Below are 23,062 nucleotides of genomic sequence, written 5' to 3' on the forward strand. Positions count from 1 at the left end.
CTACCTCTTGATTTTTAACCTTCAAAAATCAAGGATAGCAGCACGCCAGACTACATTTTAGAAAAACTAAAAGTGAAAAAAACATAAATAACAGGCCCAATCCAAAGCACACCATCTCAAATAATGAGAAAAAAGCTCATCTGTTTTGTTTACAATTAGTAGACAAATACATGCTTTACCTGAGAAGATCTACAAAATCCCAAAACAGAGAAGCACTTCCCCTCCGATTTATATTTCATTTGTTCCTCATCCACTTTAGAGAAAGGAATGATATCACTCCCATAGCGGAACCCTAAAGAACAAGAGAAGAGCATCTGTTAAGCATATGGGGCCTCATTTTCTACAAGCTGAAATTGGCCCTATACATACATTAACAATACATGCACACTCTGGATCAAGCCTCCATATACTGTTTGCCGGAATCAAATTTCTGCTCCTTGTGATCACTGCAGAAAAAGAAGCGGCAGATCCACGAACATATACAACACAAAGACAATTAAAATCTAATTACATTTTTTAAAGTAGCATATTCTGCAATCTAGTTACCTTAATGATTATCCATCCTAGTAGGAAGAATGTAGCAAATGCAATGTACTAGTTATCCTCCAAAGATAAACCATGGTTGACTGAAGTACAATCATGACTTGTAAACATAATAACAAGAACACATTTATTTAGAAACCTGGAGACCCACAGAGAAATGTGCCCATAGGATTTTCAGAACAAAATGTTCTCAAAAATGGATGCTGGAGATATACAAATGCCTAATGGAAGAAGCCAAAATTTTTCTATTTAGAAACATTCAACTGACAAGCTGGATACTTTTCTGCATTTAAATTTATTTCTGGGATTGGATTGTCTATTTTTTTTTCTTTTTGATTACTTAGGTTATTACAGATATAGGCTCTTGGCTACTTAAAAAAACTCCAACCCTGTTCCAGGGCCTCTCTGCTCTATGGAAGGTCATGCCCTTTCACTATATAGTCTTATATGTTTAATGGGGAGAAAGATCATCAAAAGCCAAGGATTATGACCTTGCATAGATGAAAAGGAAAAGCATATGCATCTTTACTCCAAGAAACAAAGAAACTTGTGTATTTGGGGGCAGATTCTGTGATCCAGTGTTTATTAGTTCCCTCACTCTGCACATACCATGTATTTAATGAAAAAGAAACACATTTCTATTTTCATATGTCTTTTAATAAAAGCTGGTGATATAAACAAAAAATTCAACAAGAAGTTAAGAGGGAACTGTATGGCACATAATTAAGACTGGTATCTAAACCCAATGTTTTTTCAGACATCTTACTTGGATCGTTTAAGAGTAACCTAAAAATTCTAATTAAAACTGTCTTATGTTTTCTGGCTCATCTTTTAAAGGGCAAATCAATAACTGTAACTTTTGTACATGGCAAAGAATAGAGAACAGACTACAAATATGCCCATAGTCCTTTGCTCACATAAACTAGTCCCTCTATCTAAAAAAGAGAACTCTACATATTAGGGATAGAAAGTGGAAGACAGGCAAAGGAAGTATGTGGGTAACTGCAAAAAGGTAAGAGAGAAAAGCTGCACATCTATGCTCTTCGAACTGAAACAATGTTTAACTCTTCCCTCTCCCTTGCTCCACCAATATGTTTGCTTTCTGTCTAAGACAACCAGAGCTGCTTTCTTTGCTTGCAACCCAAAGAATTGGTACCCTCATCTCTAGTCCCTTCTCCTTCCAATCCATCCTATACCCAGATGTCCTATTAATCTTTCTAAAACACAGCTCCCCTGACACTCTGCTCCTCAAAATTATAAACAGCTCCATGTCGCTTTCAAAATTAAGCATAAACTTTTCAGCGTATCATTCAAAGCCCTTCCTAATTCAGAATAGCATGTAGAAACAGACTCCTGCAGCCTAGGTTCAAATTCTGCTACTTGTTAACTATGAGATTTTGCATATGTTAACGAATGTCTTTCAACCTCAATTCTCTTACCTGTAAAATGGAAATAAAGAGTGCCTACTTCATTGGTTGTTGTGAAGATTAAAAGAGAAAATGCAGATTGTCTTTTAGATACTACCCTGAGTACGAATCTGCATATGCCCAATACACCTTACCCAACTACTTGGTATCACTGAGAAGGCCCTCTACTTTCCTGGTCTTATGCCCTTAATCATGCTATTCTTCCTACTATGAGCCAGTCATTATATGAGGATTAAATGACGAGCAAGTAATGGAGCCATGATTCTAACCAAGGTCTGACTCCCAAATTTCTGTTCTTAACCACACTATACTATTGCATTGAATTAAAGAATTAGTAGAGATTATGGGTTGTTTATTACATTCTAACCCATCCGAAGAAAGAAAGGGGTCATAACCACCACCACCTTTAATCACTCTCCCACCCACCAAGACCCCTGCAAAACATATAAATATACAAATACTGCAACGTAGTGCCACAGATGAAAGGAATTTTTTTAAGGCTTGCAAATTAAAATTATACTGAGTAGCACATAGTCTGGTGATAAATTTATATAGACTCTGGTTTCCATCTTAACCATCATTTGGTATCTTATCATTTTAGCTCTTGAACATTCAGCTCTTGAACCCTCAGCTAGCTTCTAAGCCCTCTGGATAGAGACGCCATCTAAATACACCACAGAGCCAATGGGTACAAATATATGAAGTACAACTCTAAAGATCCTAGTGAACATAAAGCAATATAACAAACACAAATAATTTTTCTTATCCCCTAAATTACCTTAAGGGAGCTAAACTGGCAGGATATAAGACCTGAAATTGGCATTCAGAAAAATGATCACTATGGAAGTCAAAGGGAAACAAAAAATTTGCTTCAGCCATGTTAATATAAGTATTTTCCTAGCTAGTGAGTTTCAAACTTTAAAACAAAGCCAAGTATTAAGTCCTGTCACTTGAGACATTTAAAACCCAGAGAGACTGAATGCCCGAGCATACTCCTGCCTCGGAACCATCCTGCCTGAGACTCAACAGATGACCTAAAGGATCCAGTGTCTCATGATCCCCTCATATAGTTGTGTCTCTAGACAAATAATAATACAAAACCTAGCCTGCCTCCTATCATCTTGAAGAAAATTTTCTAGGCAAAAATGAAACTCTCACTGGCTTAATACCTTGAATAGTATCCTCTTTTGGAACTTCAGTTTCATCATCGTCATTCAAGCAATAAACTGTTTCTTTTTGTATATCTTCTTTTTTTTGAGTTCTTGCATCCACAACTGTCCAACACTTTTTAACTTTCTCTTGTAGAATCTGATTTCCAAAAGAAAAATAAAGGGAAAACAAGGAAAGCTATGATTCAGATGGACAAAAGATGAAAACCTAATATACTCTCTGCTTTACAGAAGAAAATCCAAAACAATGACTCCAGCTACATTGGTTTGTTGTTTCTTGCCTACTGTGGAAATTTTAGTTTATTTTATAATTCTTTCTACATTTTATTTTCCCCCAAGGGTAATCCACAGATAAATATGAATATTTGTATATATTCAAACACTTTCTATACAAAACCCTCAGACTGTCTAACAAAAGAGGGCCCTACATTTTGTTACCACAGTTTCCCAACACACAAGAAAGGGGAAAGCAGTCTATCAGTACTCAGAAATCAATAAGGAAATATGAAAAAGAAACTAGAAAAAAAAAAAGGAAAGAGACTATATTCTCATTCCCAGGGACACTATTCTAGGCCTTGAGGTACCTCCATGGATTTCATGCATGTAGTGTGTTTCGGAATTAAGTCCTTGAATATTAAAAAAAAAACACTTGAATATATAAAAAAACATGTTTTTGTATATTTTGTACATTTTATATATTTAAATGTTTTTATATATTTACTTTGTGCATTTAAAGAAAAAAGACAAGGAAAGTCATGCGGAGGCATGGATACAAGACTCATACTCACTGGAATTTCATCAAATAATTACCAAAAGCAACTCATTTTTGAAAATATACTATTATGTACAAATGTACATATGTTACAAAAGGCCATTTCACAGTAACAAGTCAACATCTTTTGATATGTCTTAGATGCTGTTACTACCAGATCATTAACAACTAAATTAGATGTGACTGAGTTTTCAAAACCCTGAACTGAACTCTGGTGTGTATCTGTATTTCTGCTATAATACCACAATGATACAACTTAACGCATTTCATTTTCTTTCTTTAAAAAAAAAAGAGAGGGCCTCCCTGGTGGCGCAAGTGGTTGAGAGTCCGCCTGCCGATGCAGGGGATACGGGTTCGTGCCCCGGTCTGGGAGGATCCCATATGCCGCGGAGCGGCTGGGCCCGTGAGCCATGGCCGCTGAGCCTGCGCGTCCGGAGCCTGCGCGTCCGGAGCCTGTGCTCCGCAACGGGGGAGGCCACAACAGTGAGAGGCCCGCATACCGCAAAAAAAAAAAAAGAGAGAAAGACCTGAAACTCATGATTAACAATCGTCAATGGAGAGAAAGAGAAAAAGGAGGGAATCAACCCCTATTGTAGACCATTCTTTTTTTTTCTTTTCTTTTTGCGGTACGTGGGCCTCTCACTGTTGTGGCCTCTCCCGTTGAGGAGCACAGGCTCCGGATGCACGGGCTCAGCGGCCATGGCCCACGGGCCCAGCCGCTCCGCGGCATGTGGGATCTTTCCAGACCGGGGCACGAACCCGTGTCCCCTGCATCAGCAGGCGGACTCTCAACCACTGCGCCACCAGGGAAGCCCCTCCTTTTTTTTTTTAAAGTAGTTGTGGCGCACAGGCTTAGTTGCCCTGTGGCATGTGGGATCCTTGTTCCCTGACCAGCGATCGAACCTGTGTCCCCCGCGTTGGAAGGCAGATTCTTAACCACTGGACCACCAGGGAAGTCCCTATTATAGACAATTCTTAAAACTTCCTCTGTTAGCATGCCTTTTACATAAAAGCTAAATAGAGATGAAATGAACCGGGAGAGCAGTTAGAGAAGCAGTAATTATGGTTTTGAATAACCCACACACGAATTGTCAGTTCCTTATATAAGCATATTTGTCTGCCTGCTAACATTTCTTTAAAAATGTGTACCTACCACTTACCGATTTATAAGCCACAATCTTTATAGACAAATTGGAGCCAATGGTCAGTTGACAGGACCAGGGTACGGAACGCCTCTCAATTTTCTTAAAGACACACAGCTGTCTCAGACTCTCACTTAATAAAGAAAAATGTATTATGAAAGCAGCAATTTAAAAATGTTAACCTGTGCTGGATATTGCATTTAGTTGTCTAGAATGAGAAGTGAGATGCTGTTGATCACAAGGAGAGGAACAGCAGGGGATGGCAAGGAAAACTCGTGGCAACCATCAGTTGGGAGAGAGCCAGAATACAAATGAGTTGGCTTAGGAGGAAGGAGTTGAATTCCTTTACTGACAGGTGAAAAGGAACATCTTTACCTTCCCCCTATTCAATCTTTTCTTCAACTTGGCCAGTTGTTCTTAACATTTTTTTTTCAGGACCAAGGACACTGTGAGGATATGATAAAAGCACATTCATAAATGCGTTTGCACATACCAACTCCCTGAAAACCATGGACCTGAGGATAAAAAGCCCTGCTCTAAGATATTAAAGGGTGGGCTCCATCCTGTATCGTCACTGTTCACAACCCTGCAATTCTTTAGCTCATTTCCATTCTCTTAAATAAAAGACATGGTAAGTATATGCACACAGTGGAGAGAATTAAATAATGACTCTCCACGGGATAAAGGAATTTAGCAGTCCACACTCAGTCTTAAAAGTAAAGCAGGTAACTCTAGGTTTCTCACTGCGTAGGGAAAGGGAATTGGGAAGTAGCAAACACAATGTAGAGGGCTACTTCACTTGAATGCTAGTGAAGATCAGTTCTATTTTCATCTGGTTCCTAATCAAACACAGCAGAGAAAATCATAGGAGATAGGTGGAATTTGTGGTATTCACTAACGATTATCTGACATTATCCAGAGTTATGGACAAAGAGGCCTCAAGAGACTCCAATTTTCAGAAATAATTTACAATGAATAGTAGATATTCTACCTGATACCCTGCTCCAAAGCTTACGGTACACCTTGGCTTTGTATTCACTGAGGAATGAATGGGTCTGAAACCAGGTCTAACCTGTCTCATAGGACATTGCTAGTCTGATTATGAGTCATGTCTAAAACCATCAAGAGGTTTGGATTCTGTTCCAGGGGAAATTCTAAAGACCAGCCTCTTGTATGTAACATCTGAGAACAACTGGATGAGTTCTGCAGTAGATTTGAACCTCCCCAATTAGAAGTCAAGTTATCTTCCTCTAATGTCTTCTAGATGAGGATAAGTCTAGTCCAGGGCTGTCCTGTACAACTTTGTGCAATGAGGGAAGTATTCTATTTCTAACTATGCCTGTCCAATAGGCTACTGAGCTCTTTAACCGTGGCTACTATGACTGAGGGACTAAGTTTTAAATTTTATTTAATTTTAATAAATTTAAATAGCCACATGTGGATAACGGCTACTGTATCAGATGGCAAAGTTCTGATCCACACCTTCATGGCAGACCTAAAATCAAGGTAACTTCAAATGGCTAGGACAACACATAGTAATTTCCCTCCTTGCTATGTTACAGGAAAAGAAACTTTTTTAGGTAATTTTATTGGCCTATAATTCTTCTTTACGATATCATGGTGAATATGTTAGCTTTAGACATGTATTCCCATGTTAGAGTAAGCCATATCCAAATCTGAAAGAACAATAATTTAGGAACACATATTTGCATGTATTACAATTAGAACACATATTATGACAAAGAAACATCACTTTACAGGATTCTTCATTGACTCGTTTGACAACCCCTTGGGAAATTACAGTTCAATTTCCAAAATTCCCATTTACCTGCAATTTTTCAATAGTATCTATGTTTAGAAAAGCAGGCTGATTGCTTATCAATTATAGCTCACCAGAAATACTTGAAAATTGTGATTGAGAATAAAAATTAGAGCAGATGCACACTATTGCTACTCAAAAGAATCCTAACTGTTGAACCTTTACTTCAACTGAACCTCTATTTCAATTAAGAACTTTTCTTAAAATGCTTGTATTTTGTGTATTTATTAATAAACTGGAATTAATTCTTTAACATTAAGTAGCAGTATCCCTGAGGATTTGAAACTCCACAGCCATACAGTGTGGTATTCTATTGCCACTTTTACCAAATCAGGCCCTTCAAATACACACCGTTCTAGATGCTATGGACCCCTCTCAGGTTCTTTGCTAAAAATAAGTATATATCCAATTCCAACCAAGAATAATACAGATAAAGGAGATCATCTCTCCCAGTCTCTAATTGGATGGCCAAAAAAAGCAGTTTGCTTAATTGTTATATGGTACTTCAGGGGTTTCACATTTCTTAAATCATTTTGCCTTTACAAAGCCCACATGGAATAAACAGGTTGTAAATTCTTAATATTGGGGGTTTTTGCTTTGTTTTGCTTTGTTTTTGCCTGACCAAACTATTTTGAGACCAAAAGTTTTTTTAAAACATCTCTATAGTATACTGCCTCCTAAAACTTAAATCAGAGGATTAGAGGATACTGAGTATTATCTCAGATCTGACACCACTTTTTATAATTAAGAATGTTTTTTAGGTGTATGACAAGGTAGGGCCCAAGAAATGTGCCCCGAGCGTGGCATAAAGAAGAAATCTACTACCCCATCTTTTATAATTTGACTTGTTAAATCATTCGTTATATTTATGTATTTCCAAACTCTACCGACATAGTCTTGGAAATAAATAAGAAATCTTGCACCAACCATGCAAACTTCAAAAAAAGGGATTAGGGGCTGGTGCACCATTTCTTTAATAAAAATTGAAATACTAAAGTATAACTGCTAATTCAAAAGTGGCCCAGAAAAGGAAAAGCATTAGGGAGCTGTCTGGTCAAAAGAAAAATTAATATGCTTACAACTGAAAGTTGTAAACAATGCTTTCATGTTTTACCTGAAGGAATAAATCTCCTCCAGCCCATCTTCACCTTCTAAAGACATCATCAGCTTTTTCACCATCCGAATACCTTCTTTTTGCTGCTCACTGATTCCTTTTAGGGGAAAGGAGGGCCCATGGTGGTCCGAGAGCAAGTTGCCATCTCCTCTGTCCCCAGTTCCATCTTCCTTGCCAATTGGGAAAGGCAAACTATCAGGAAAAGACCAGCAGTACTTAAGAAGACAAGCTCTGAAGCCAAATAATAAACGGGGTTCCAATTCTGTGACTGTCACTCACTAGCTATGAGAAAATGGTCAGTCAGCCTCTCTGAGCTTTACATTTCTCAACCATCAAATGGCACTATCTACCTTGACCAATATTCTAACAGTTTCAAGTGACCAAAGTCTCTTTGGTTTGGCTTTTACGGGGGTAATTTATTGCCTTAACATAACAAAATAATTGAAAGGGCAAGGCTGCACATGGCCTTAGGATGACTAGACCCAGAGTATCAACCACCACAAGGATTCTGTGACCCTCCACTCTCTATCTCCATATTTCATTTTCATTTGCCTTTATGCTGGCCCCGCTCTTTCAGACTGGCTTCCTCCACATTGTTTCTTAACACTTTCAAGCTCATAATACCCAACTGCACTACCAAAGAGGGACTGAGGGTTTAACCCTCTACTCTCCAATAGAAAAAACCAGGAATTAGTGGTAGCCTAGGAGCCAGATCTAGATGTCAGCTCTCATTCAAGCCATGAGGTTAAAAAGTAGGAAGGAACGCTTCCTAGAAAAAGGCTGGGTGACATTCTAGGCAGACAAAAATAAACAAACAAATGCCCATTAATGATCTCTCAAGATTATTATAAAGATTAATAAGAGAAAGTGTATAAAATACTTAAAACTCAAACAAGGTCGTCATCATTATTTCAGATAGAGAATTCCTATACAGAAACCAGTTAATTGCTAGAAATAAGTAAAACCAATTTTGTTCCTGTGTTTCACTCCAGCTGTTTGACTGAAATGAGACTAAAACTAGAGTGGGGTTACCAGTCATGGGAATATTCAATCATCAATATACAAACTGAAAAGTGAACCAACCAAACACATTTTATGATAATATTCTACATGACACTTTATAAATGTTTTCATATAAACAATCTCATTTCATCCTTATGTGTTAGTTGGATAGAGATTTCTACCTCCATTTTCTGAAAAGAAACGGAAGCTACAGAAATGAAATAATTTGGCCAAAACCGTATAGCTAATACAGCTAATAAGTGATTGAGCAAAGACTCAGTCGTCTGACTGAAAGAGCAAGGTTCTTCCCACTGTAGTGTGTCACCCTAGTCTGTCCCTGGAAACCGAAACAGTTGAATTCAGCGACCTTTTCAGTTTACTCAAAATTACCTGCTGGTCACCCCATGTCGATTTTTAAGGTGATTCCTTTATCATTTTATTTGTTATCATCAAAACAGAGCTTCATGTTTACATTTTTTCTATGTATTCTTAGCATGAGAGATGTGCCTGTCCTGCATTACATGAAAAAGAGCTTCCAGCAAGCAGGGTATGGCACATCAGGTTTGCACCAGGCTATTGCTGTTTCCAGAGCATCAACCAGGAAGAAGGGACGATTAACATGAAAATGAAGGGTCAGGAAGGTCCAGTCCAACTAGAACAATCCATCATACATGGGATACAGCAAACAATAAGAGCAAACACTCTACTTTGGGGGGGCTTCCCTCGTGGCGCAGTGGTTGAGAGTCTGCCTGCCGATGCAGGGGACGCGGGTTTGTGCCCCGGTCCAAGAGGATCCCACATGCTGCGGGGTGGCTAGGCCTGTGAGCCATGGCCACTGAGCCTGCGCATCCGGAGCCTGTGCTCCGCAATGGGAGAGGCCACAACAGTGAGAGGCCCGCATACCGCAAAAAAAAAAAAAAAAAAAAAAAAAAACTCTACTTTGCATGCTAGAAGTTTGCAGCAACGGAAGAAGGGTATTACCCAAGAAAAAAAAACCACCAGTCAAATAACAAGCAAGTGGAAGAAAAGGCTATGTTCTGTCTTCAGCTTGCTTTACAGCATTGCTCATACAAAAAAAAGTAGCCCTTTCCAATGACATTGACAGAAGTGCAGTATGTGTCAAGGACGTAAAGGCATCTGAGATTATGAACAGGGAACAGAAACCGAGCTGGGCTTTTGAAGTGCTGAGAAAACCTCAACTCAGTAAGAAAAGAAGAGTCACTTAAAAAGCACTTAATTTCTCTGAAGTACCATCTTATCAAGTATCAGCTTGATGGGTTATTCTGAACTATTTTTCTACAGTTCTACAGAAAGGAGTTGCCCCTCAGCAGTCTTAAGAGGTACGTACATGCAAGAGAGGTTCTTAATTCTGCATGGCAGGCATTTTAAAGAAGGTGTAGGCTTACCACTCAGAGCTGGAGGCTTCTTGGTAGGGCTCTCAATCCGAAAAAGGAGTGTCCCTAGAAGACTAATAATTCAACATTCTATACTACCACTCTGCTTTTACCAAAAATAGGACAAGAACAAACAGGTTTCAGATGCAGCAGGAAGGATTAATGTAGTGAAAAGAACTTTCTGTTAGGGATGTAAGATAAAGTAAGTGCCTGGAGGGGAAATTCAAGTTACTGGGGGAGGAGGGACTCTCTCCCTAACAAACTGTGAAAAATATTTTCCTCCTAAGTTTGTATACCTCATCTGTAAATATGCACAAGCAAATTACATTTTATAAATGTGTGTGTATCCTTCAGATCTGAAAGAGTTAAAAATAAGCATGTGTTTAAAATCGTTCCTAAGTTGACATTCCTCTCTATCCTAAAAACATGTACTGTCTTTAAAATACAGTTCTCTAGGCTGTTTAAGAAAAGACACCACCAATCTGGTAATTGTTTGGGTAAAAAGTCTTCTATGCAGGCAGGAGATGAACTGAATGTCCTTAAAAGATTCCTCTAATTCCTCAATTCTCTGGGTCCAAGAACAGCACAAGCAAACATCTGCTACTGAGCTAAACTCCCAGGTTCCCTGTGACTTTCATCCCTTTATCATCAAAACTCAGAAGAGTTCCTGGAACACAAGAGAGTAATCAATGAACGCTGGCTGAAGTCAGTGATCTGACAGATTCTGACTCAGAGCAGAGAGGACTCTTGAGGACTGAGTGTTCTACGAAGGGGTCCTATCACTGCATTATAAGAGCACAAGATCTGTCTGCAAATATTATTCTTATGGTCTTACAAAAACTGCAGGGAGATGTCAGATTTCTTCAAGTTATGAATTATAATATCCAGCTGATCTCTGCTGAATGGGCTGCTGAGGTCAGTGAACACTTCAATATGCCTCTTCTCAAACTTCTTTCCTCTAGGAGAGAGAGTTAGCATGTTAAGAAATCATTCTCCTGAATTATTTCCTACACATTCAAGTGTACTTGGTCACTGAGCAGAAAAAGGGTAAGGAATGAATCTAGCTCCAGCTAACAAAAGTGATTACGTTCTAGAAGTCCGTGTGCTGCTGATGCTCAGCTAGGTTCCCACTAAACATATGATCAACCCAGTCAGGACTCATACTTTGAACATCTTAGGCAAAATTTCTGAGCATTATGGAAACAGTATATCTCTGATTTCCTAACTTTAACTTCAGTTAAAGATGTGGTCACTACGATAAAAAAGGATCCCCTTCCAGCCTCCACAGAGGTACGTACAAGCAACTCTCCCAGGTGCTACAATTATAGCCTTGCAAGGGTTCATTTTCCAAATGGTCTGATTGCACACAGAAAGGCTCATGTCCAGCTCTCTTCAGTTGAGATACTTACACAGTTTCTTGCTGAATCAAATCCATGCACACAATGAGCGCATCCAGAACTCAGCTAGTTAAGGGCAGAAGACAATACCAAACAGTCCCTTTATCCCAAGAACATGCAACTTTTTTCCAGTGAAATCCACAGTGCTGGAAATTGTGGACACTGGGCTGAGGGTGTGATGATTTAAAAGTACTTGCCCAAGTGCCCTTCTTCCAAGTCTATTTCACTAACATATATTCATATATGTTATAAATCAAAGTACACTTCCTGAAACATATAAACAGGAAAATGAAATAAACCAAAAGGTAATCTGACATATTCCACTCATTTAATGAAAAATTATGATGCCATTTTACAGTACCTAGAACCCATTTTCTGTGATTACAGTCCATTCTTACACATGAAGTGAGCCATAATGTAGCATTTGTTAAGTCACTCCCAGCACAGCAGCACCTCCCAGTGACCAGGGATGGCACCACTGTTTAGAAAAATAAGAGGAACCCCTTAAAACCAGGGAACCTGTGGAAGAAACTGTTAGTCTCACAGTTTGGGTATCAGTCTGATTTTTGGCATGCAAATATCCTCCATCCAGGAAGGCTAGGAGAATGCTAATGCTATAATCTTCTAAAAATATCTTCTCTACGTCCAAACATTTCCAACCATTGCCACCACCAAACCCTCTACACATAGTCAACACATATACCCCCTTCTGATACCTCCCAACATCTCCATGTCACTAGTGCAGAGAAGGAGCAAGTTACCGCAGGGCATGGAGTCCAGGCACCCAACCCAACCTAGTTAATTTCACATTCAGTCCTAACACACATCACCTCCGTGTCCTCAGAGCCAAAAACGGCCACATACTCAGAGCTAGGACTCTTAGAGAACCTCACCAAACTAGATTACAATTCCCCAGATTAAAGGAAATTTCTTAAGAGTCTTCTCTGGCTCAAAAAGGATACAGTCAGCTTGTTGAGAACCTGGTTGGATTTTTCTTTCAATGTCCTCCAGCAAGTCAAAATCTGGTAGCATCAGGTGTCGGTGCACTGTGATGTTCTGATACTGGTCCTCACCAGCAAGGGCATTCTCAGTGCCATCTGTACCAAAAAGGACTAACGCAATTTCATCCTTGCTCTCAGCAAACACCTAGAGAAGCAGGTTAGAAGGTTGAAATCAAACAGTATCACCTGGAAACCACTAGATATCTAACCTTCAGGGAGCAAGACAACCATACCTCCCTATGGCAGGTCCCTGGGGCCACCGTCAACAATAGAATATTGGGCTAACTGGTCCGTGGGACTGATGGGCAATGATAATTCCTAGGTTCTAAGCAGAAATTTTCATTGACTACAGTTCCCATCCTCTCAGCACAATTTGTGGTGGAGGAATGGGAGGGCAGTAACTGCCTTTGATGAGTTTCTTTGATTTGCTTCCACCCAAATCAGACTCTAATTCTCAGTGAAAACTAATCATGTATAATTTGAAAAGATTTTAGTCTGTCTTTCTGGAATGACTATACAAAGTTTAAATTTTCCAGAGATTAAAAATAAATTGCTGATTAATATTCTATATCCCAGCAATTTCACTTACAGGTATATATACTGCAGAGAAGTTCCTGCACGTGTACGCAAGGAGACAAGAGACAAGAAAGTTCCAGTTCGCTTCAGCACTGTTTATAATAGGGCAAATCTGAAAACTAACTATCCATCAACTGAAGAATGCAAAAGCACACTGCAAAATATTTATACAACGGAATATTACACTCTAGTAAAAAAAAAAAAAAAAAAAGAATGAATAAATTCGTTCGATGTTTACCAACATGAATAAATCTCAAAAACATAAGACTGAGAAAAATAAGTTGTGGAATTATATGTACGGAATAATACTATTACATACAATAGGGAGCTTCATACAATACTAAATATTATTTATAAATACACTGAGATCCAAGGTATAAAATATGTGCAGGAATAACTATGAAAATTCTGAGGCAAGGAGGGGAAGAAGAGGAAAGAAAAGGGTTGGGAGGGGATACACAAGGGGCTTTAAGTTAACATTTTATTTTTTAAGAAAAAGAAAGAAAAAGAAACCAAACAAATATAGTAAAACTTTAGGGCTGTTGTAGCTCCAGACAATGGGAAAACAGCTTTCCATTATGTTATTCTCTGTTTGCTTCTTTTATGAAGCATTCCATAATGAAATATGAAAACAAGAAATACTATGAGACACAAAAGGCAGTCCTGTTCTCACCTACTTATTAACAGAAGCCTCCTGTATCAGTAAAAAGAACACTGCATGGGCAGAGGACGGGATTCTGTCATTCTTCACCTCTGTTTGGTCTGTTAAATTCCCCAGTCTGTTAACAACTCCAGCTGCACTTGCCAGTTGTACATGGAGGGAAGGTCCCAGCTGCTGGGGTTCAAATATTTCCAGCACACCAGTGGGGCAGGCCAGCTAGAATTCTAGCTGCCTCCTGCACAAGAATTCATCTAAAGGCAAGGTAATCTTGTTCGACAACAAAACCTCAGTCAGGAGAGGGGAGGAAATTTGAATGCAGCATGGGAGCGGCACCAGGTTTTGTCTCCCAGCCTTCCAGATTTCACTCCGACTCCCATGCGAGGGGCAGAGACAAAAATAAAAACTGAAAGCACTGTTTCCCTTTTTTAAAAAAATCTATACGACATTAGGGCACAGCAGCACTACTTGAATACAACCGACACAAATTACTATAACCAAGAATGGGGTTAGAAGCATCCTCGTCTTCTTTGAGATATGAAGGACTCCAGGTTATCAGAATTTGTAAAAATCTAGGATGACGGGTGGGAGGTAATAGTGCCCAGTAGAAAAGGCAACACCCAGAAAGAACAGCAGACGTGTCCAGAGGAGTAGTGAATGAAGCAGGACTTCATGGACTTCACAAAAGTAGCAGTCAGACCAGGTAGAAAGGGCAGAAATGAATAATAATGGTAGTAGTAGTAATAATGATAATAAAAACACATATAGCATCTATAAAACGTCAAGTACTAAGTACTTTATCTTAGAGATATTCACTGAGGCACTGTGGTAGAGAGTCTTCAAGAGGGCCTCCATCCATTCCTTCTCTCCCTGTATTTGGAGGCTACCCCTTAAAACAACAGGGGACTCTAATTCCCACCCCCTCCCCACCCCAATGAATGTGCGATAGCTTAGCGACCTGATTGACCAATAGAAGGCAGTGGAAATGACCTTCTGGGATTTCTAGAGGTAGGTCATTAAAAGCCACATAAGCAGGTCTCTTAGAATACCCACTCTTGGAACACTCCTTTTTAGAACCAACTGCTATACTGTGAGCATCCCAACCTACATGGAGAGGCCACAGGTAAGGGTTCTGGGCGACAGCCCCAAATGAGCTCACATCCCCCAGAAGGCATAACTACCAGCCACAGGGGTGAGCCATCTTGGATGTACGTATAGTCCCACCGAGCCTTCAGGTGACTCAGCACCAGCCACCACGTGAGTACACCTGCACAAGAGGCCTCAGAGAGAACCACCCAACTCACACGCCCAGTCATCTCACAGAACCATGAGAGATGATTTCTTTTAAGGTTATTTAAGACACTAAGTTTGGGGAGGGTAGTTTGTAACCAGTAAACGATAACTGGAATAGGCGCAAAGTAGTGGAAAGACTTATTCAAGATTGCAAGGTTAGTCAGTATCATGGCAGAGAAAGGACTCAAACCCAGGCCACCTGGCTCTAGAGATTACACATTTAAACATCACATTGCCTCTTGCTTCTGATAAAAGTTGTAATATCCAGTGGAGGGGCCAAAACAAGAAAAGAAAAACATATCAGGCTCCAGTGGTCGTACATGAGTACATGTAAGAATAACCCCTCAGCTTCCCCGGAACACTGAGGGTGGACAACATAAAGAGGCTGGTATCTTGCATTATTAAGTGGAAGCAACAAGCAGTTAAACCACGAGTTACAAGCTCAAGACCAATGTGAATCTTACCTGTCGCTGCACAAACATGGTCACCACCTTCCTTGCTAGTTCAAATGGGGATTCTTCACCAGGAGGGGAGTTACTCATGGCAAAATGCACATCCATACACAGCACCACAGCTGCCTGGAAAAAAAAGTCCCAAAGAACATGTGAGAAAATGTTATTAATGGTCATTTAAAAAAGAAACAAAAGAGATGTCCTTTACTTATTTCACCCATAGATATTCAGGGTATGCATGATAAAGGGAAGGGAGGTGTTCTACTTAGAGAATGTATGTAAGGCACATAAATTTTCACTATGGAGAAACTTTAAATAGTCCTGATATTTCCTGAAAGCTAGAAAGTATCTGCCAGGACAGGAGCATGCTCCAAGTAGCTGCTGTTCCTCTGGCCTGAGCCTGAGCATAAATCCGTGGGGAGTAGATCTGAAAACAACCTGCAGGCTAGAGCTAAGTCCAGCCCAGCTGAGCCCAAAATATTATACATCAAACCAAATGCAACTAATATGCTGACCCACAGTATGAGTACAGATGCTTTTGTTGTAAGCCACTGACTTGGGGTGTAGTTTGTTATAAAGCATTTTGGTGGCAATAGGTGACTGTCACAATCTATATATGCTAAAATGATACACTCCAATAATTTGAATCAGTTTGTAAACTGGGAATCTAAAACGAAGACTAAGACACCAAATCTATTCTAGTAGGGGACACAGACACATAAATGATAGCAGAACAATATTCCATGACCGAGGTATCCAGTGGACACTAAGAGAGCACACAGGAGGGGCATCTACCCAAGACTGGTGGAAGGGATAGAGGACGGGTAAGGAGGCAGAAAAAGCCTCCTGGATATGATCCTTGGGTGAACCTTAAAGAATAAGTAGGCAGAATGGGAGAAAATACTTGCAAACGAAGCAACTGATAAAGGATTAACCTCCAAAATATACAAGCAGCTCACGGAGCTCAATATCAAAACACCAAACAACCCAATCCAAAGATGGGCAGAAGACCTAAACAGACATTTCTCCAAAGAAGACATACAGATTGCCAACAAACACATGAAAAGATGTTCAACATCACTAATCATCAGAGAAATGCAAATCAAAAAAACAATGGCCATTATCAAAAAAATCTACAAACAATAAATGCCGGAGAGGGTGTGGAGAAAAGGGAACCTTCCTGCACTGTTGGTGGGAATGTAAATTGATAGAGCCACTTTGGAGAACAGTATGGAGTTTCCTTAAAAAAACTAAAAATAGAACTACCACATGACCCAGCAATCCCACCACTGGCCAAATACCCTGAGAAAAGCATAATTCAAAAAGATACATGTGGGCTTCCCTGGTGGTGCAGTGGTTAAGAATCCACCTGCCAATGCAGGGGACATGGGTTCGAGCCCTGGTCCAGGAAGATCCCACAAGCCACGGAGCAACTAAGGCCGTGCGCCACAACTACTGAGCCTGCTCTCTAGAGCCTGTGAGCCACAACTACTGAGCCCACATGCCACAACTACTGAAGCCCTTGTGCCTAGAGCCTGTGTTCTGAAATAAGAGAAGCCACCACAATGAGAAGGCTGCGCACTGCAGTGAAAGAGTAGCCCCCCTCGCCACAACTAGAGAAAGCCGACACACAGCAACAAAAACCCAACACAGCCAAAAACAAATAACTAAATAAATGTATTTTTTTTAAAAAAGGTACATGTACCACAATGTTCATTGCAGCATTATTTACAATAACCAGGACATGGAAGCAGCCTAAGTGTCCATCGACAGATGAATGGATAAAGAAGATGTGGCACATATATAAAATGGAATATTACTCAGCCATAAAAACGAAATTGAGTTATCTGTAACGAAGTAGATGGACCTAGAGTCTGTCATACAGAGTGAAGTAAGTCAGAAAGAGAAAAACAAATACCATGTGCTAACGCACATATATGGAATCTAAAAAACGGTACTGATGAACCTAGTGGCAGGGCAGGAATAAAGATGAAGATGTAGAGAATGGACTTGAGGACATGGTTGGGGGGGGAAGCTGGGATGAAGTGAGAGAGTAGCACTGACATCTATACACTCCCAAGTATAGAATGGATGGCTAGTGGGAAGCTGCTGCATAGCACAGGGAGATCAGCTGGATGCTTCATGACGACCTAGAGGGGTAGGATAGGGAGGGTGGGAGGAAGGCTCAAAAAGGAGGGGATATGGGGATATATGTATACATATAGCTGATTCACTTTGTTGTACAGCAGAAACTAACACAACATGTAAAGCAATTATGCTCCAATAAAGATATATAAAAAAAAAAGAATGAGTAGCAGTAGGTCATGTGAACAAGGGGAGTTTTAGGCAGAGGAAACCAAATAAATAAAGACACCTGGTCATTGGCTAGCAATCATGTATGTAGGGGACTAAGGAAATACGGCAAACATAAATTAAAAGTAAAATGGATACATGTGAAGTTCTGTACTTGGCAACCAAAGTTTAACTGAATTGGGTTGGAGGAGACCTGCAAAAATAGCAGCTCAATTTCAGGGTGGACTATAAAATGACATTATAAAATGTCACCCATATGACATGGCTACAGGAGTACATTCCCCACACCTACCCATTCCATCCTCCAAAATATTTTCAGTCCTATCAATGGTGTAGTAAATTTAAGTAAGGAAAACACAGGTTTTATGGTTTAAAAAAAAAAAAAAACTAAACTAGATCCCAGGAGACCTGGGATCCAGTTCCATCTTTATTACCAAGTAGCTAAATTCTTGGGCATGTAACTTAAATTCACTGTTAATTTGTGGAGGCAGGAAGCAGTTGTTGGACTAGATGAGATCTAAGGTATTTTCCAGAGTTAACATTCTTTGACATTGACTGACAGTCTCACCTGTGCTTTGTACTGATCAGACCACACTTGACAAACGGTGAGCAGTTCTGATCATCACATCTTATGAGAAACACTAATTACAACTGAACATGAAATGAGCAGATTAGAGAACGATCTGGAGAATATGTGACCTGAGGAACAGGTGGGAAAAACTGGCTATTTGAACCAGACGAGAAGATTTAGAGGAACCTGTTATCCTCAAATAGTTGACAGCTATGTTATAAAAAGATAGGTCCACAAGAGAGATAATAGGATCAACAGATGGAAGCTACAGAGATTGATCTGACACCATATTAAGGGAGAAAAAAATAATATTTAGAAGTAATAAATGAAAGAACTACTGTTTTCTGAAGCAGTGATCTCCTGACCCTAAAATTGTTTGAAAAACCTAGATGAGCTCCTATCAGGGATGTTATAGATGATCTCTAATTTGGTTACATCTCAGGCAAGGCAAAACATGGAAAGAAAGACTATTTAAGTATTTTCCCTAGTTTACAAAGAATTAAACATAATGCATTAATATTAAGAGAGTTCTAGATTATAAATAGCATGTTTGGAGAAAGGGTGGTAATAAACTACAAAATTCCTTTGAGAGCAATAAAATTTACATCCCATAGTTTCAATGCTCTGAGCATAAGAACCTTTAAAAAGTTAAGTCCCCAAATACGCTGTTGCACCTATTTAATATATGTTCATAAAAGCTACTTTTATGAACAGAAAACTCTAAATCAGAGGACTAAAGGTCCTTTGCCAGGAATGAGGTATCCAAAAAATGGCATCAAAGGGTTTCACAGTATGGAAGTTCTTATCTGAAAGCAGAAGAATGGTCTATGTAATACCGCAAGCTCCCTTCTGGTAGCAGTAAGAAAACCAGAAGAAAGAAATTAAGCAGCCTGACAACCCTTCATTTAAACACTGAAGCAATACAGGCTATTAGAATTCTGCTGCAAGTCCACCTGTCATAAACAGCTGCTTCATTAGCGCTGAAAGTTTTCAGCAGCTGAAAGGAATAAAGAAGGTGAGTGGCATATGTTCATAATCATTTTAATCAGCATTTCCCTATGGGGAGTGGAGGAGACTAGGCATCAGCTGCTTCAACTCCTATCTTGTTTATCTGTATACCAAATGCCTAATAAAGGGCCTAGTTTTGAATAGATGGATGGATAGACCGATGGATGGATGAATGAATGAACAAGTCCTTGGAACACATCTCCCTCTAGAGACCCTTCAGAGACAACTACCACGCTCTGCCTATATTGAAAATGCCATTTTAAAAATTCATCATAATGTTATTAACCTGGGTCACTGAGAGTCATAGATTCCTAGCAAGAGAGACATTCTCCCGGACTCTGAAAGCTGAAAGCCTGTGTTCAAATTCAGATTCTACCACTTGTGGACTGGGTGACCTTGGGCTAATCACTTCACTTTCTTTAGGCCTCGGTTTTCTCACCTGTAAATTGGGGATAAAAGTTTTCAACTCATGGGCTTGTTGTGAAGATTAAATGAGACCGGAATAAAGCGTTAGCTCAGTGCCTCACCGGGGTAAGCTTTCGCAGAAAATGCGAAATATTAGATTATTATAGAGGTAATAAGACGCTTTACATTTCAAGTTATTTTACTCTCAATCCTTCTCTGAAGTTTTACAAGCCTGTGGGATTGGTTCGTATCGTGCCTAACTTCCATTCTCACAGATTTTTAAAACCGAGATTCAGAAGTAATGGAGGAGTCGGGGGGTAGGCTGGGATAGAGAGGTACGGAGGGGAGGTCGGAGTGGGATGGAAAGCTGGATGAGGACCGGTGGAGAGGAAGTGAGAGGATAGAAGGGCTGAGTAGGCGGCGGGGGTGGAGAGTGGGCTAGGCTCAAATTCCCGCCTGAAGACTCCAAATCGCCAGCTTTTCTCACAGCGCATCCCTCGACCCCGGCCCTACTGATCCAGCCCACCACCGGGATCTGTTTTCCTCACTCCTTGTCACCGCCGTGATCCCATGATTCCTGCTTCCGGACCCCCAGCACAGGCAAGGCCCAAGCCTACAGATGTTCCTACCTTATTCCCCGACCGCGCCATGCTGACGTTCCGCAAGCGCCTTGGTCACCTCTTCCGAGCAGGAACCTGCGGCGCCGAAGCTCAGTTCCGCCGGACGCGGAGCTGGAGGATCGCAGGAAGAGCCGCTTTCCGCGGAGGCTGGAAGGGGCGGGGAAACTGTACGTCGACGCTCTGAGCATGCGCAGATCCCCTGCGTTTCTCCCCTTGTTGAGGAGCTGTGTGGTCTTCCGGCTTCCCAAATCGCTAGAATTAGGAATCACTTCTCCGAAAGAGTCACTCCCCTTTTCTCACACTGAGAATAATGCCTACAGCGTTTTATGTCAGAGACCTGGAGTTAGATTTCCGTGAATATGAGCATGAATCCAGAAAGTCACTTAACTTCCCTAAAATTCTTTTTCTTCTTCTAAAAATAAAGGTAATGAAAGACGACAGATGCGATGACCGTAGAACCAACTCCTGAAGGAAAAGTAGTTTTCCAGGCAATCAAAAGAAATAACATTCTTTCTTGGAAAGGAGATGGGATGTAAAAAGGCCTGGAGGCATGAAACACCATCTGCTAATGATCTCCCAATACTTCGAAGCGTCGCTAGCTTGGAACGGAAGAAGTGAGGTTTAATTCCAGAAGACGAATCTAGGGAGATGTTCTAGAAATGGCAGCTATCAATTTCGGTGCCTAACAATCGCTCCACCCCCTTTCAAAGGAAACTGTCCAGCCTGCAGCCCTTGCCTCTTTGAGGGAGGCAGGTCCAAGTTGAACCTTACACAGAAAAGGCTCTTTTCTGTAACAAATGACCCACAAGCTGAGAGCTGACTGGACGAAGGGTCTGGCAACCTGCAAAGTGTCTACCAGCCTAGAACATTAAGTCCAATCAGCTTCTGTCCCTCTTGAAAATCAGACCTGGGAAAAGCAGGCCTGCAGCTGCAAAGATGTGGAGAGGCCATGAGGAGGGAGGGGTCTTGAGGGAGCCTAAGTTATAAACACACTGAAGCCAGGAGAGTCAGACACTTTCAGACGGTGCTTTCAGAGCCCAGAGGGTTCATCTAGCTTTTGATTCAAGGAGTTCTTTTAAGGCTGAAATATTATTTTTAAAGTATTTTTCATATGACAGGTAAATAGAATTACTGGAGACTCACCATGGTGAAGGCAATTTCTATGCTTTATGCCCATGATTTTATCTTGTGTTTAGTCTCTATTTCCTCCTCTTTTTTTCTCTTCCTCTTGTACTTTCTCTGTCCCCTCCCCTCTCTCTTTCTCACACTACACACCCTCCAGTACAGATTTGTTTCCTGGGAAAAATTTTTAAAATTCTAGTGCCTGGGCTTCCCTGGTGGTGCAGTGGTTGAGAGTCCGCTTGCCGATGCAGGGGATACGGGTTCGTGCCCCGGTCCGGGAAGATCCCACATGCCACAGAGTGGCTAGGCCCGTGAGCCATGGCCGCTGAGCCTGCGCGTCCAGAGCCTGTTGCTCTGCAACGGGAGAGGCCACAACAGTGAGAGGCCCATGTACCGCAAAAAAAAAAAAAAAAAAAAAAATCTAGTGCCTGTGCTTGTTTACATCTCTCCACTGTCCTTATAGAAGTCTTTAGGATCATACACTTCCAGACAGCTAGGCAGTGATGGTGTTGAGAATGGATATGGACTTTAAGCACTGCTTCTCCTGGCAAAGGGCCTCCATTAATCAAGGGTGAGGGACAAACATTACCAATGTGACATTGTAAAGGGCGACTCCCTTCTTCCTCCACAATGAAAGGATTCTGACTTTGTTGGTTCCATTTCAACCTGTCAGTTCAGGATCTGTTTAGATTTGTGTGATACAGAATTAGGTGGAAAGGGTAAAGATAAGAGGTGACGGGCTATGGCTAGTAGAGGAGAAGGGGCATTTTGGACAAGAAGAGAAGTGCATGGGAGCCACTGTGGCATATGAGGGAAATGGATGAAATAAGAAAAGGAAAATGATATCATTATTTTGATGGCCCCCAATAGCCATGTCTCCCAGCATCCACATCCTTATATAGTCCCTTTCCCTTGAATCTGGGCCGGCTTTGGGACCTGCTTAAAATGTGGTGGAAGTGACACTGGGCCAGTTTTGGACCAAAGCTTTCAGAGTACCTGGCAGATTTGGTTTTTGCACTCTAGTGGGAACCAGATACCATATATAAAGACTGACTACCATAAGACTACATGCTATGAAAGCCCAACCTAGCCACATGGGAAGCCACACAGAGGAGCACTATTAGGGGTTATGTGTTTGTGTTCTCTCCAAATTCATATGTTGAAGCCCTAACCTCCAATGTGATGGTATGTGGAAATGGGGCCTCTGGGAGGTAGAGTTAGTAGAGGTCGTGAGAGTGGGGCCTTTATGATGGGATTAGTGCCA

General features: G+C 40.7%; 1 protein-coding gene across 1 annotated transcript in view; it reads right to left on the reverse strand.

The window, feature by feature from the left end:
* XRCC5 (X-ray repair cross complementing 5) overlaps positions 1-20,788 on the reverse strand; it is a 93,943-nt gene extending 73,155 nt beyond the window's left edge. Inside the window, exons 1-9 of the mRNA XM_060106428.1 lie at positions 20,686-20,788; positions 15,772-15,885; positions 12,742-12,925; positions 11,792-11,840; positions 11,218-11,340; positions 7,987-8,178; positions 5,072-5,186; positions 3,140-3,278; positions 180-292 (exon numbers count right to left, since the gene is read on the reverse strand). Of these exons, the coding sequence (XP_059962411.1) occupies positions 180-292; positions 3,140-3,278; positions 5,072-5,186; positions 7,987-8,178; positions 11,218-11,340; positions 11,792-11,840; positions 12,742-12,925; positions 15,772-15,885; positions 20,686-20,706 (1,050 nt within the window). The 5' untranslated portion in view covers positions 20,707-20,788. The remainder of the gene's footprint in view (positions 1-179; positions 293-3,139; positions 3,279-5,071; positions 5,187-7,986; positions 8,179-11,217; positions 11,341-11,791; positions 11,841-12,741; positions 12,926-15,771; positions 15,886-20,685) is intronic.
* Positions 20,789-23,062: the final 2,274 nt, after the last annotated feature.

The sequence above is a fragment of the Mesoplodon densirostris genome, chromosome 8 (genome assembly GCF_025265405.1).
Source record: "Mesoplodon densirostris isolate mMesDen1 chromosome 8, mMesDen1 primary haplotype, whole genome shotgun sequence".
In the NCBI taxonomy this organism is placed as follows: domain Eukaryota; kingdom Metazoa; phylum Chordata; class Mammalia; order Artiodactyla; family Ziphiidae; genus Mesoplodon; species Mesoplodon densirostris.